The 14,557-nt window shown below is 37.5% G+C and overlaps 1 protein-coding gene across 1 annotated transcript in view; it reads left to right on the top strand.

Annotated features, from left to right (window-relative positions):
• Positions 1-353: 353 nt before the first annotated feature.
• The window catches only part of NDC80 (NDC80 kinetochore complex component), a 34,140-nt gene continuing 19,936 nt past the window's right edge, over positions 354-14,557 (top strand). The window contains exons 1-9 of the mRNA XM_068993947.1: positions 354-398; positions 2,041-2,150; positions 3,603-3,680; positions 6,891-7,014; positions 7,120-7,292; positions 7,987-8,089; positions 9,930-10,019; positions 13,019-13,112; positions 14,155-14,261. Of these exons, the coding sequence (XP_068850048.1) occupies positions 2,050-2,150; positions 3,603-3,680; positions 6,891-7,014; positions 7,120-7,292; positions 7,987-8,089; positions 9,930-10,019; positions 13,019-13,112; positions 14,155-14,261 (870 nt within the window). The 5' untranslated portion in view covers positions 354-398; positions 2,041-2,049. The remainder of the gene's footprint in view (positions 399-2,040; positions 2,151-3,602; positions 3,681-6,890; positions 7,015-7,119; positions 7,293-7,986; positions 8,090-9,929; positions 10,020-13,018; positions 13,113-14,154; positions 14,262-14,557) is intronic.

Raw genomic sequence — 14,557 nt, forward strand, 5'->3', positions numbered from 1 at the left:
GTTTCCAGGCCTGGAGCGCTCTGCTCGCTACTCAGTGACGTACAGCGCTCCGGCATTCACCGCTAAATTCAAAGGTCGGACCTGACTTTGCAGAGGACGCTCACAGTGGCCACGAAAAGCCAGTGCAGCAGGTGAGGTGGCGGCGCGCCAGCAATACGCAAAACGTCCAGCGACGAGGAGCGGCGCGCGAGAATTGCGTACAAGAGTTGCGCAAGAAAATTGCGCACGCGCGCGCACGTCCTGCGCGATGACGTACACGCCGGCGGAGATTTTAAAATTCGAAAGGCGGCGGCGGGTGGAAGGAGTTTGTGTTTTGGCGGCTGCTGTCCTGTCTAGTGGGCGGTTGCAGGGTTTACAGCAGTTCGGTCTTTGGATCGTCTCGGGAAGCTGGAAGAACGGTAACTAATGATTTTGGGTTAATTTTGTTCCGCAGCTGGAGGGAGAACGCCAGGTCGCCAGGTTAGATTCACAAGCCCTGGGAAGCGACGTTTTGGTGTTTGTTGTTGTAACCGACCTCTCGAGCCAGTCGGTACGAGGCGCTAGTTTCCCAGAGTCCAGTAAATTTCTTACGGCAGTGATTTTCCGAGGGAGAAGGGGTGGGCCAAGCGGACACTGATGGGAAGAAGAGGGCCTGGAGAGAGGAAAAAGGGAAAAATTGATGAGAGCACACAGAGGAAGACAAGATGAGGAACTGTTTGTTGTTTTTGCGTTTGAGCTATTAGTGTAACATCCCGATTGCCGTGTACGGAGTACATCCAGGAGTATTAATCTCAGATCCTGAGAGTACATTTTAAGTGGAGATTGGGAGGGAACATATAGATGAGAGTGCAAAAGTTTACTAGATACAGAAGTGTATACTGAAGAAGAAATGGGTGTCCACACAAAGAAGGGAAGAGTGTATCAGTTTCAAAGACAAAGGAGAGCTTAGAGAAAAGGATAACCACAGATGTCCATTGTCCTGGAAACCAGGGCGGGACCTGGAAAGGTGAGGAGTACAGTGTCTAATGCCTCAAAGACAAGATCCTGTTGCAGAGAAAAGCCAATTCTGACTCTAGTTAGAACTGTTTCTTTGACTTGTTTTCTGTTGCTTTTGTTATTATAATCATACATAACGGCCAACCTCAGAGAATCCTGCCCCTGTGCCTGACTGTTAAACTAAAGTGCCTTTGTTCAGAACCCTGTCCACCTGTAGATAACAGAAAGAAGAAATTAACACATCCCCTGCCTAAGGCTTGCCATTCTAAGAGATATTTTCAAGATTAATGGCCATTTTACTTTATTTCTTCACCTCCCTGGCATCTCCGATCTATAAAAGAACCTGGCATTTCAGTTAGCTCTTTCAGCACCATGTCTCAGATTAATTGGCCTGTCCTGCAGCAATCAGAGTGAGGTTGAACTAAGTAACAATAGGATCCGAAGGTTTCTCAGTGAAAGATACCCCAGGAGGTGGGAAGGGAGTGAGATGTGAATGTAGTCTGAGGAACTGGACAGCGGCCTGTAGACCAGATAATTTATCCTTGATAAAAGGGAGACTGAAGTAAGAGGGCCAGTAATTGAAGAATATAAATGAGAAAGAGAAGGTTAAGGACAGAGCTAAAGAGGATGGACTTTAGGAAAAGAAAACAATGGTTTGAGACCAAAGGAAACATCAGAGAGAGTTGTTGTCAGGTAGCTTCTGACTTCCCATCGAAATAGGCAGAGCCAACAGTGGTAATGTAATCTGAGCTAGGATTCAGGGTTTTACTACCTTGTGAAGAGGAATCATACCTTATTCACCTTTCTATCGTTTGCACTGCTTTGCACACTCCCTTGTACGTGGTAGGCAGTTAGTAAAAATTTTCATTTGTTGAATATTTTTAAAGGAAATCAAATAGATAAATATTCCCTGTAAATGAGGACTTCACCTTACATGAACAAGATAACCTAGGAAAGAACAATGAAACTTGGCTGCCTTTCTGTTTGAGGATGAGATAATAGTTGAGGTTTAATGTACCATCTACATCTGGAAAGACTTGTTTAATATCAAATTCATGAATGCAGGTCATAAGCATGAAACGCAGTTCATTTTCCACCGGTGGTGCTGGCCGCCTGTCTATGCAGGAATTAAGATCCCAAGACTTAAATAAACCAGGTCTCCATACCCCTCAAACGTGAGTACCTCATGCCTTATTGTCTTTGGTAGAGAAATCTGTAAAGGTAGTTAATGCAAAGATGTAGTGTGAGTAATATTGTGATGAGTCTTGTCTGTTGTCAGCAGTACCTGATTTGGAATCAATGAAGGCTGAGAGTGGCCCGTTACTCCATGTTGTCTTATCTCATTTGATTCTTAAATCTCAAAAGCCACAAACTTTGTAAGGCAATCCCTAAGGGACTGCTGATTCCCCTTCAGTGCTCTTTCATTCTTATTTTTCTGCTTTCCTCAGAGCTGCTTGTTTGAGCAGGTTCTGTGCTATAATTTTCAGTTTACTGAGTTTATTCAACTAGCACAGTTCTCAATCAAAACTATTACTTGCTCTGACAATTAACTGCAGTTTAGGAGCCACCTATAGAACACTGCTTCTCTAAACTATTTCCTGGAGATTCATTGGTGTCCAGAAAAGGTGTCCAGAAGAACTTGCTATTATTGTATTCAATATCCTGTAATAATGTATAATAAACAGTTTGGTGTATACCTGTGACATCATAAATCAACTATACTTCATTTTTTTTTTTTTATGTTTTCAATAAAAAATCAACTGGGGGGAGAACTTTCGATCATAAACTAATTTTTCCCTATGAATGATTTTCTTAAAATTAAGAGAAGGCTATTTGTAATCTATATGAGTTGTATCAATCCTGTATTACCAAGGTATAAGTTACTTGCTGCTACTGCTGCTGCTAAGTCGCTTCAGTCGTGTCCGACTGTGTGACCCCATAGACGGCAGCCCACCAGGCTCCCCCATCCCTGGGATTCTCTAGGCAAGAATACTGGAGTTGGTTGCCATTTCCTTCTCCAATGAAGTTACTTGACAATTGCTCTTAAATTACTTAGGTTTACATTGTATGAGCCTCTGCTACTTTTAGAAATTTGAAATATTTATACATTTTTTTCTTCTGAAATCAGAGAAATTTTTTGTACTTTTGCACGTTACGACTGCAAAAGATTTGTGCCTTAAATTGTCAGAAGCTAAAAGACTGCTTTTGTCAATATTTTTGGTCAGTAATTGACAATAATGTATGTTCTTAAGTATAGCCACATTCTAATAAAGAGTAAGCCTCAAAAGAACAAAATTTAAGTGTGACTATCAGTCAATGATTGAAAATACCTATTTTTAAATTATTCATTTTCCTTTGAAGTTGTTATCCATAAATGTGCATATTTTAAGATAATTAAAATAACAATGTAGATATGGGTTTTTTTCCTACTTTCTTCTTAACACTTTGGTTAAGCAAATATATACTATATTATAAGCCCAGCCCGTTTATAACAACTGTAATTGCTGCTGAAAATTTTCATGCTTTTGAATTATTTTTGTAGGGAATGGGTAACATATTTCCAAAAGTCTCTTGAACTAATATTTTTCCATTCATTTGAAGAGTTTGTTTTTCTCCTTTTCTTAAAGCAAAGAAAAATCAACCTTTGGAAAACTGAATATAAACAGACCCACATCTGAAAGAAAAGCCTCTGTATTTGGTAAAAGGTAATGATATTTTTTATTAATTCTAATGGAAAAGATTCTCATAGCCATACATTGAGTTAAATGCTCAAAGTACAAAAAATTAGATATCATTGTCCCTTTCAAGAGAAAGTTATCTGTTTTCCTCTGTTTTAAATGGTTAAATTGGTTATATTTGCCTTAGATGATGCTGAAAGATACATCAAAACATTCAGACCACTGTTTCATTGTTACAAGTGAATACTTGATGGAAAATTCTTCACATAGACACTCTGGAATCAGAGCATTTTAACATTAGGAATCGTCATCTAGTCCAACATTTTAGTCAGAGGCTTTTCAATACTCTTAAATATTATCAAACCAGTCAATCCTAAAGGAAATCAATGCTGAATATTCATTGGAAGGACTGCTGCTGAAGGAAGCTCCAATGCTTTGGCCACTTGATGCAAAGAGCTGACTCATCGAGAAAGACCCTGATGCTGGGAAAGATTGAGGTCAGGAAGAGAAGGGGATGACAGAGGATGAGATGGTTGGAAGCCATCACCAACTCAATTGACATGAATTTGAACATACTCTGAAAGATAATGAAGGACAGGGAATCCTGGTGTGCTACAGTCCATGGGGTCACAAAGAGCCAGATATGACTTAGCAACTGAACAACAACAAAAACAAATATTATGGACTCTTATTTTATGGGCTATCTCTATAGATATTAACTATATTAGAAATTGAAACTGAGGGGGAAATTTTTAATATTTGTTAATTCAATTTAAAATAACAATAACCTATTACATGTTAACATAAATAACATGCTTTATTTTAAAAAACATTTTTTAAAAACAAAAGTATTTCAATAAGGTGATGTTGTTTTACGTTTTTGCAGTCTCTTAATGTCTGGTTTCATAGAAGGTAGCTAGGTTCTCCTCTGTTTCTGAATTCAGTCTGCTGCAGTATCTGACATGTAGCCAGCCTTTGGAAAACTCCACTGTACACTCAGAGAGAATGAGAACGAAACGGGTGAAAAAGAGCCTTAATTTTATTGTGAAAAGTTTTGACTTCTCAGATCCCCTAGATCACACTTGGAGAACCGCTGTCTAGAGTAGATCACAGGTTGTCTGGAGTGAAGTAAGGATTGACTGTTTAGAGGGATGAGACTTTGGGATGATGGAAACGTTTAATCTTGATCATGGTAGAGTTTTCACAGGTGTGTACCTTATCAAACCTCATCAAACTGTATGCTTTAAGCAGGTGCATTTTATTCTAAGCAAATTATACCTCAGTAAAGTTAATTGTTTTAAAGAAATTCCCAGCTCCAAAAGAAACTTCTTTTTCAATCTCACCAAAACTTAAAATATAACTTTAAGACAGGTGTTTATTTAACTACTTTGAAAATATTTAGAGATGATATATTTGTTACCTTATGAGAAATCTTTGTCATAAACCCAGGTTAAACTGTCTCTGGTGTTCATTCTAGCTGAAAAATCTTAAGGAATTTTTATAATGTAACTTTGATTTCAGAGCTGAACTTCAGAGATAATGGAGATAATGATGATAAACTCTAATGTTTGCTGAGCACTTTTGTAAGCCAGAAAAGTGCTATATTACGTCTCTTCTGTTCAATCCTGAGAACTGCTCTATGTGTAGATAGTTATTGTCTTCATTTTATCAGTAAGGAAATTGAAGCACTGAGACGTTAAGTAATTTACCCAAAGTCATACAACTGGTAACAGAGATAGCATTTTTAACCACAGACTCTGGTTCTAGACCCTACACTCTTAAACTGTAAGTTGAATAATACAGTATTTTGATTAGTTGGGAAATACTTTAATAATTTCAAAAGCTATTAGTATTTTGTGTAAAATAAGAGCTGAGTCTATACATGTATTCCTTGGTAAAAAATATGCATAAACATACTAAAGATTAACTACTAGCAGTAGGTAGAAGAGTGGTTCTCAAGTTAGCAAATTCTCAGGGGGGAATTAGCTAATTAGAGTAGCAGGAAGGCAATGGCACCCCACTCCAGTACTCTTGCCTGGAAAATCCCATGGATGAAGGAGCCTGGTAGGCTGCAGTCCACGGGGTCACTAAGAGTCGGCACAACTGAGCGACTTCACTTTCACTTTTCACTTTCATGCATTGGAGAAGGAAATGGCAACCCACTCCAGTGTTCTTGCCTGGAGAATCCCAGGGACAGGGGAGCCTGGTGGGCTGCTGTCTGTGGGGTCGCACAGAGTCAGACACGACTAAAGTGACTTAGCAGCAGCAGTAGCAGCAGTGAAAGAGGGCCCAAGCTAAAGACCTTTGAGATTTGAGAGCCTGGGCAGAAGAGAATTTGAAAGCGGCAAGCAAACTTGCAGGGAGAAACTCTGTTTTGGTGAACAGAGTTGAGATATTAGAGCAATGTTCGCTGTAACTCAGCTTTGTGGAGTCTGTCCAATAAAGAAAAGTACTGTTCCAAGTATAATAAACTACAATAGTTAGGTAAGTTGGGCCGCAAAGATTAGCAAAAGGAATTATTATAAAGGTTTAAACAAATGAAGTTTTGTTTGGGGGGACGGCGCTTAGAGCATTTATGCTATAGCTATTAGTGACTAAAAAGTAGTGACATATTTATGGTAAATCACAGTCAGATACATAATATCACATGACAATAACTTTCATGAAGAAAGCACACACGATCTATTTCAACATCTCAAAGGTAATTTTTTCACAATAAATCATGGCAAATAAAGAGATTGGAAGTAAAGGAGCAGTCATGAAGGGGTGAGTAGGGTGTTGAAAGGATCTGGGTTGTTGAAGAGACCTGGAAAACGGTTGGTGCAGAGAACCTGCTGGACTCAGAACACATATTTTTAGAGGATAACATGTATGTTAGTGATGCAAACCACCAGAAAAGTATTTCTTCCCGCCTCATTTTATACTTTAATCTTCATTATTTGTTCTTTTTCTCTCTGCTTTGAATAAAGAGAAATCTGTTTATATAAAAACTGAAGACTTGAATTTTAATGTTTGATGCTGATGTTAAAATATAAAATCATGGGACTTCCCTGGTGATCCAGGGGCTAAGACTTCAATGCAGGTGGCCCGACGCAGGTTCCATCCCTGGTCAGGGAATTAGATCCTACGTGCTGCGACTAAGACCCAGCACAGCCAAATGAGTAAATATGTAAGATCGCCTTGAGATAATTTAGGCTTCACCACAGAAGGAAATGATGTGACTGATTTTGTTTGCAGGACTAGTGGACATGGATCCCGGAATAGTCAGTTTGGTATATTTTCCACTTCTGAAAAAATCAAGGACCCAAGACCACTCAATGACAAAGCATTTATTCAGCAGTGTATTCGACAGCTCTGTGAGGTATTTTATATTCTTTAATATTGTAAACTGTGAGTGTTCTCTTTAAGTACTTTTCAGTAATTTTCCTATTGTGAAACATTTGACATTTCATAAAAATTATTGTAGTTTCTTTCAGAAAACGGTTATGCATATAGTGTATCCATGAAATCTCTACAAGCTCCTTCTGTTAAAGACTTCCTGAAGATCTTCACTTTTCTTTATGGCTTCCTCTGCCCTTCGTATGAACTTCCTGACACAAAGTTTGAAGAAGAGGTTCCAAGAATCTTTAGAGATCTTGGGTTTGTATGTTGTATTTCTCTTTAGCCTAGAGAGATTATTGGAACAGAGAGGAGAATGAAACTCAGTAAGTGTGTAAAGATCTTGAGTTAGAAAAGTAGTATATTTTAAGATGGCCCCTGTGGGTCACATATGCAAGATCAATTGAAAAGGCAAAAAAAAAAAAAAAAAACAACTATTTGGGAATTATTAGTAAAATACAGATGATAGATCATAAAGCCCTCAACTACTCATGTTATAAGGAATAGATAGGATGGACTAGATCCTGCAGATTTTATAGATCAGAGAAGACAGGTGTCAAAGCCTGGTGAAAATGGAGTGAGATAAGAGTCCAGAAAAGCCTGCATAGGACAAACACAGGGAGAGATGGATTTGAGGAGAAGTACATACATGAGTTTTATTTAGGGTACGTTGCATTTGAGGGAACAAATAATCTTTCAGAAGAGAAGTCCTGCCTATTGGTTGTAAGTCAAGTTTTGCAACTTAGGGGATATGTGTACAAAGTAATCGTCAAAAAAATATACAAAATCATTTGTGAGTAAGATGACAAAGAGAATCTCGACAAGTATTTTACTTCTAAACAAGTCAAGACTGTTGGTATATACTTGGAATTTTTAAAATGTAACTTCTTGCTTAATTTAGCCATTATTTTTATAAAAATTAACATGCTAGCTTATTTTTTCTAATTTTTCATAGGTATCCTTTTGCATTATCAAAAAGCTCCATGTATACAGTGGGTGCCCCTCATACATGGCCTCACATTGTGGCAGCCTTGGTTTGGCTAATAGACTGCATCAAGGTATTTGATTTCTCGCTTTGAATATATACATAGGAAAGATTTTTCCCCCCTCCTCAGAATATTTCTTTTTCTCTCCCAATCTTGCTTTTACCAATTAGCTGCAAGTCTGAGTCAGTTTTCAAAGCATGTTTGGTTTTGTGTTCTTCAAAACGTTACTACATGAGTCCACAGGAAAGAAAGGGAAATATCCCAAAGGCAAGGAGATCATTTGTTTTCATGAGGTTTTACAGCTAGAAACAAACAAAACCCCCAAAAATTCAAACAACAACAACAACAAAAAAAAACCACAGCAAAATAATGTCAGTAGGAACTTCCCCTGAACATTTATCTCAGATTCCTCAGAGTCTTTTCTCCTCTCATATTTTATGTTATTGAGGAGTGGTGGTTTGTTAGTAAATGACACCTTTACATAAGAGAAGTTTATTCAAGTCCATATTTCTAGTTTATATGATTTCAGATTGAAATTTTTTTCAACCAAATCTTCTCAGTTCAGAATTCTCAGTTCTTGTAGTAAGAGTCTTTTCTCCAGTTCTGGGGATCTGTATGTGCCTCCATAAGGCTCACCTTCAACTTTGCAGAATAGCAAGAGTTCTCACAAGGACCTTTGACACAGCAACAGACACTGTGTTTATCTACCCTGATGACAGGTAGAAGATTCTGTTTTTCATCTTGGTCTATGCCCTGCATGTCTTCAGTCTTAATTAAATCTGATTGTCACATGAGGCCTTGTCAAGTGAAGAAGAGGTTAAGGATGAGTTGACAGAGCTTGCCTGCATCCACTCTAGATACACAGAAGGGATTGAGTGCCTTTGGAACAAGAAAGGAACGCTAGGACAAGCAACTCTAGGCTCAGGGCAGTATCCCCACTCAGCAATCCTGTAAATGAGTGCTAGGCTAAGAAAATGTATTGTTCTTTTATACTCCTAATACATAGTCCATTTTTTTTAGAGCTCAGTGTTGATTATACTAGATATACATTGTATCTTTAGGTTTTATAGCAAATTCTTTTTAATTTTATTTTTAAAACAAGTTATAAAACAGATGTTCTGAAGTGGAACTTCTGTGCCTTAAAAACATTTAGGCATTTTCCTTCTGGCTTGTTAATTATAAACATCTGAATGTTTTGCTATAATTTATTATTTGCTATCACTTTCAGCTTAAATATTTGTTTAAATGAAGACTTTATATTGTGAAATTCAACCTAAAGTACATTCTTAAACATTTTGAAGGAGTCAGATAACATTTGAGCACCAAAATTAAGTTCATTTAAGATAAATCGTTATTACTGGCTTAGCTTTTGTGGCAGTTCTGTTTTCAGTTCTCAGAATTATGTTAAAATGTGTAGCAATACATATGTTCCCAATGGGCTACTAACAGTGTAAAAGATCAACATGTTTTTCTCTATTATTGGTTAGTCAGTCAGTCGTGTCCAACTCTTTTGCGATCCCATGGACTCCTCTTTTCATGGGATTTCCCAGGGAAGAATGCTAGAGTAGATTACCATTCCATCCTCCAGGAAATCTTCCCAACCCAGGGATTGCACCTAGGTCTCCTGCATTGGCAGGCGGGTTCTTTACAACTGAACCACCAGGAAAGCATATTTTTCTTTGTAGAATAGAACTAAATATGGATCCCATCCTTTTTTAATCCTAAGGGACTTAGTTATTAAACTGTCAAAAGGATTATATTGTAAGGTTTAAAAGAATAACCTCTCAAGAGACTTTATCATGCAATAATGTAAATGCTTCTAAAAATGACACTGGAAACAAGTTTGGCAAAACTTGAAAAATGTGTTTTTCTCATAAAGTTAATCAGTTTAATATGTTTGTATACCGAACAGTTACATAATGCCATGAAAGAAAGCCCACCTTCATTTGATGATGGACAGCCTTGGGGAGAAGAAACTGAAGATGGAATTATGCATAATAAGGTGCCTTACTCTACCATAAACATTAGTCATCTGATACTGTTTACTAAGTGTGTCATTATTGAAATTAACATAGTCTTTTGTACAACTTGTCTTTTTTTGCTTCCTGGAAATCTAAAATTGATTTTTGGAAATACTAGTCAATGGATTTACTCTTGGATTCACACTATAATTTCCTAAAAATAAATAAGCACAGAAATTTGGAAATGTTAAGTAAAAAAGACAAGGCAATTAGAATTAAAACATAACATGTTATTGTTTATGTGTAGATATATTTCTTTTTCTCCCCTTTTAGAATGAAGATAATCATTACTGGCATCGTTATTCTAATATATTTTGTTGACACAAAGCATAAAAGACTGGGTCTTAAAATAGATGGCATGTGGGTTTTTTGTTTGTTTTGTTTTGACCATTTTAGCTAGGGTAGTTTTTGCTTCTAAAAGTAACTGAGATAAAATAAATAGTCTAAATTGGTTCTCAGAAGGTCCTTTAATGGAGCCTAAACTATGTAACGAACTCCGCCCTGTTTCCTGAAACAGACTAATTTATGTATCCAGATGGAGCAAACACCCACCCCAAGGAATAAATTTATAGTATTGAGATTGAGCATCAGTTTCCCCTAGCTCATATAAAAGACCAATCACTATGCGGTTCCCTAAGATGAAAAATAAACATCCTGTGTTCTAATTCTGTTCTTCACCTTCTGGAACACTTGTCATAAAAAGAAAGTAGAAATAGCCTCAACCTCATCTTTTATTACTACCTAGGGAATGGTTCAAATTCAAAGGTAAATGTGCTGACTGCCATGGTGTTGCCTAGTTGTTTGTTTTAGACTTAATACTTCATCGGTGATCCCTGCTAGAAAAGCGGCTAGAAAGCCTCTGATCCTCTTGAGAGAATTCGCCTCCCATGTTGCAGTATGTGTGCTAGACAAAATATATTATACCTCAGTTTTTACCCAAATAAAATTATAACACCTACTAAATTAATTATTAATTTCTTGATAGTCATCCTAAAGGTTAAACCAGTCAAAGTTATTCCTGCTGTCTTAGCTGTTATTTCAGATGACAATATATATAAAGAAGCACTTTGGAAATTATAAAGTACTGTTTTTAAGTTACTTTAATTTAAAATTAAAAATTAATTTTTAATGTAATTTAAAAGAATTACCAAAATACCAAACTTCACCAGGTTCTGAGTTTCCGCTCTGTGGATCTAGAGACTCAGTTGTTTTTTTTTTAAACATTCAAAATCAAAATCAACCGAACTTAAGAAAACTGATTGACATCTTACCAAATTCACATCTGAAGAGGAATGAAAATCTATTTATTTCCCCCTAGTGATCCATTTTTCCAGTTACAGGAATACTCATGCCACCTATTCAGGGTACCCCTTCCGTATCAACCAAGTAATGAGAAGGTTGCTTAGTAAGCAGAGCATCAGGGCAGAGGGAATTGGTTTGTCTTAAGGGATGCTGACTTCATCTGACTGTGGAAAATCTTATCAGTTCTCCTTGCCTCCTAACAAAGGATACATCCTCAGTGACCAGAAAACCTCAGAACTGCAAAATGGAGTGTTATTTTCCCTTGGATAAATATCGAGTGCTAATCTACTGTTCAAATCTCCACTAACTTTGCCATTTTTTTAACCTGAAGTTACAGTGTAAATTACAGCCTTTATTAATTATGTTCTGGCTTTCATAGTCAAATCTTGTCAGCAGTTCATTAAAATTTTTCATTATCCCCAAAGATGCTTCAGTTCAGTTCAGTCGCTCAGCCATGTCCAACTCTTTTCGACCCCATGAATCACAGCACGCCAGGCCTCCCTGTCCATCACCAACTCCCAGAGTTCACGCAAACTTACATCCATCGAGTCGGTGATGCCATACAGCCATCTCATCCTCTGTCGTCCCGTCCCCTTCTCCTCCTGCCCCCAATCCCTCCCAGCATCAGAGTCTTTTCCAACTGGATCTCCTTTAGAATGGACTGGTTGGATCTCCTTGCAGTCCAAGGAACTCTCAAGAGTCTTCTCCAACACCACAGTTCAAAAGCATCAATTCTTCGGCGCTCAGCCTTCTTCACAGTCCAACTCTCACATCCATACATGACCACTAGAAAAACCATAGCCTTGACTAGACGGACCTTAGTCGGCAAAGTAATGTCTCTGCTTTTGAATATGCTATCTAGGTTGGTCATAACTTCTTCAAGGAGTAAGGGTCTTTTAATTTCATGGCTGCAGTCACCATCTGCCGTGATTTTGGAGCCCTAAAAAATAAAGTCTGACACTGTTTCCACTGTTTCCCCATCTATTTCCCATGAAGTGATGGGACCAGATGCCATGGTATTTGTTTTCTGAATGTTGAGCTTTAAGCCAACTTTTTCACTCTCCTCTTTCACTTTCATCAAGAGGCTTTTTAGTTCCTCTTCACTTTCTGCCATAAGGGTGGTATCATCTGCATATCTGAGGTTATTGATATTTCTCCTGGCAATCTTGATTCAGCTCGTGCTTCTTCCAGCCCAGCGTTTCTCATGATGTACTCTGCATAGAAGTTAACTAAGCAGGGAGACAATATACAGCCTTGATGTACTCCTCTTCCTGTTGTTCCATGTCGAGTTCTAACTGTTGCTTCCTGACCTGCATATAGGTTTCTCACATTTGAATTGATAAGCATCATCTCACCTTCTCAAAACCCTTCTCTGAAATTATGGGCTTTTCTGGTTTTTTGGGGGTTTTTTTTACCATTTACTAAATAACACCTTTATTCAAATTTAAGTGTTCTTTTAATCCTCATTATTCACTTTAGAAGTAGCAGACTGAGTAAATCTGTGCAGCATAATTAATGATATTCCCTAGGTTTGTGTCTCATTTACAGGAGTTCATGTAACCACTTGGTATAACTGACTTTCATTATTTTCATTCATATTTAAATTTTCACTTAGAAAAGTGAAACAAACTAAATAGAGATTCACGACTGAATTTTTAAATCTGCTTCACCCAATCAGCTGTTTTTGGACTACACCATAAAATGCTATGAAAGTTTCATGACTGGTGCTGACAGCTTTGACGAGATGAATGCAGAGCTGCAGTCCAAGCTGAGTAAGTGCTTTTGCTCCTAGTGTGCTGGTGTGTAGGTTATCTTACTATGCTGAATGTTTATATGAGCTCCTCACTTCGAATGTATTTAGATACCTCCTTATTTTTATTATAACTGCTTCTTTGGTGGAGAGAAATAAAGGATGTCCTTGCTTTATTATTTTAATAAGTAAAGTACCAGTTAGTGATAAGACCTATGGTCTCCCATAATTCATGTCAGAAAGTTAAGGGGCCATTGTATTTCCAAAGAAAGAAATTATTTTTCCACTCAGCTATGATCTAGTGACATTCAGAACTTACTGGCTAACTTTTAAAAAATGTTTCATAGGTATTTTACATCGTTTTTCTTTTTTTATAATAGTCATATATAAAATGCCAGAGTAGTAGGTAAAATAGCTAAGTTTAAGATGTGTAAAGCTATCCTGCAAAGACTATAGAATCATTCAGAACAGGAGGATACCCTGCCACTCTCAGCCCCATTCTCTTGTGTATCCGTGGGATATACCTTTCTGGAGAATAGTGAGGATGGTTTCAGTGTGTCCACATGAGAAAGGGAACAAGCAAAGTATGTGATGTTGGGCTTCTTTTTAAAGAGGAAAATTCATAGTGATCTGAAACCAAAAGCACTAGTGACTTCTTTGCTATTTCAGTTATAATAAAGCATATAAATTATATTCATTTATTCAAACTATTATATACACACTATGTGCCGCCCACCATGTCAGCACCAGGGATACATTAATGAGTGAGGGAAATCTCTGCCCTCATGAGCTTGCATTCTATTAGACAGAGACAATAATCAGATGAACAGTTAAGTCAGATGGTGGTAAGTGCTACAGAGGAAAATGAAGTAGGCCTGGGCGGCAGAGAGTGCAGTGGACCGCAGGGAGGGATTGCAGTTTTACAGAGGGGAAGAGGTCCTTCACTGCAAGGGTTTTATGTAGAGACTAGAGGAAGTGAGGGAGAGAGCAATGGTGAAAACCTGGGGAAGAATTTCCTAGGCAGATCTGAGACCTTATGAAATTTTGGGTTTTTTTTTCTCCAGAGGATTTATTTAACGTAGATGCTTCCAAGCTGGAATCATTAGCAGCAAAAAACAGAGCATTGAATGAACAAATTGCAAGATTGGAGCAAGAAAGAGAAAAAGAACCGGTTAGTAAACATGCTAATCTTAAATAGGCTTACACAGTTACTGACACTCTTGGATCTCTGTGGAGAAAACTAGCTGTTTCTTTGTATAAAGAAACAGCTATATGGATAAAAAAAAATTTCTAATGCATTAGCAAAATTCATTAAAATGCAAAGATTTGCATTAGGAAATGCATTAGCAAAATAAGCTTCTTAAAAGTTAAGTTTTTTTAATATAGGCCACAACTCCTAATGAAAACATGTTTGGTCTCCCTAAAGCTTTGTTTTCCCTTGTGATCTATTGGTCTGGGACTAATGGT

This window comes from Capricornis sumatraensis, chromosome 21, assembly GCF_032405125.1.
Source record: "Capricornis sumatraensis isolate serow.1 chromosome 21, serow.2, whole genome shotgun sequence".
NCBI classification, from domain to species: Eukaryota; Metazoa; Chordata; class Mammalia; order Artiodactyla; family Bovidae; genus Capricornis; species Capricornis sumatraensis.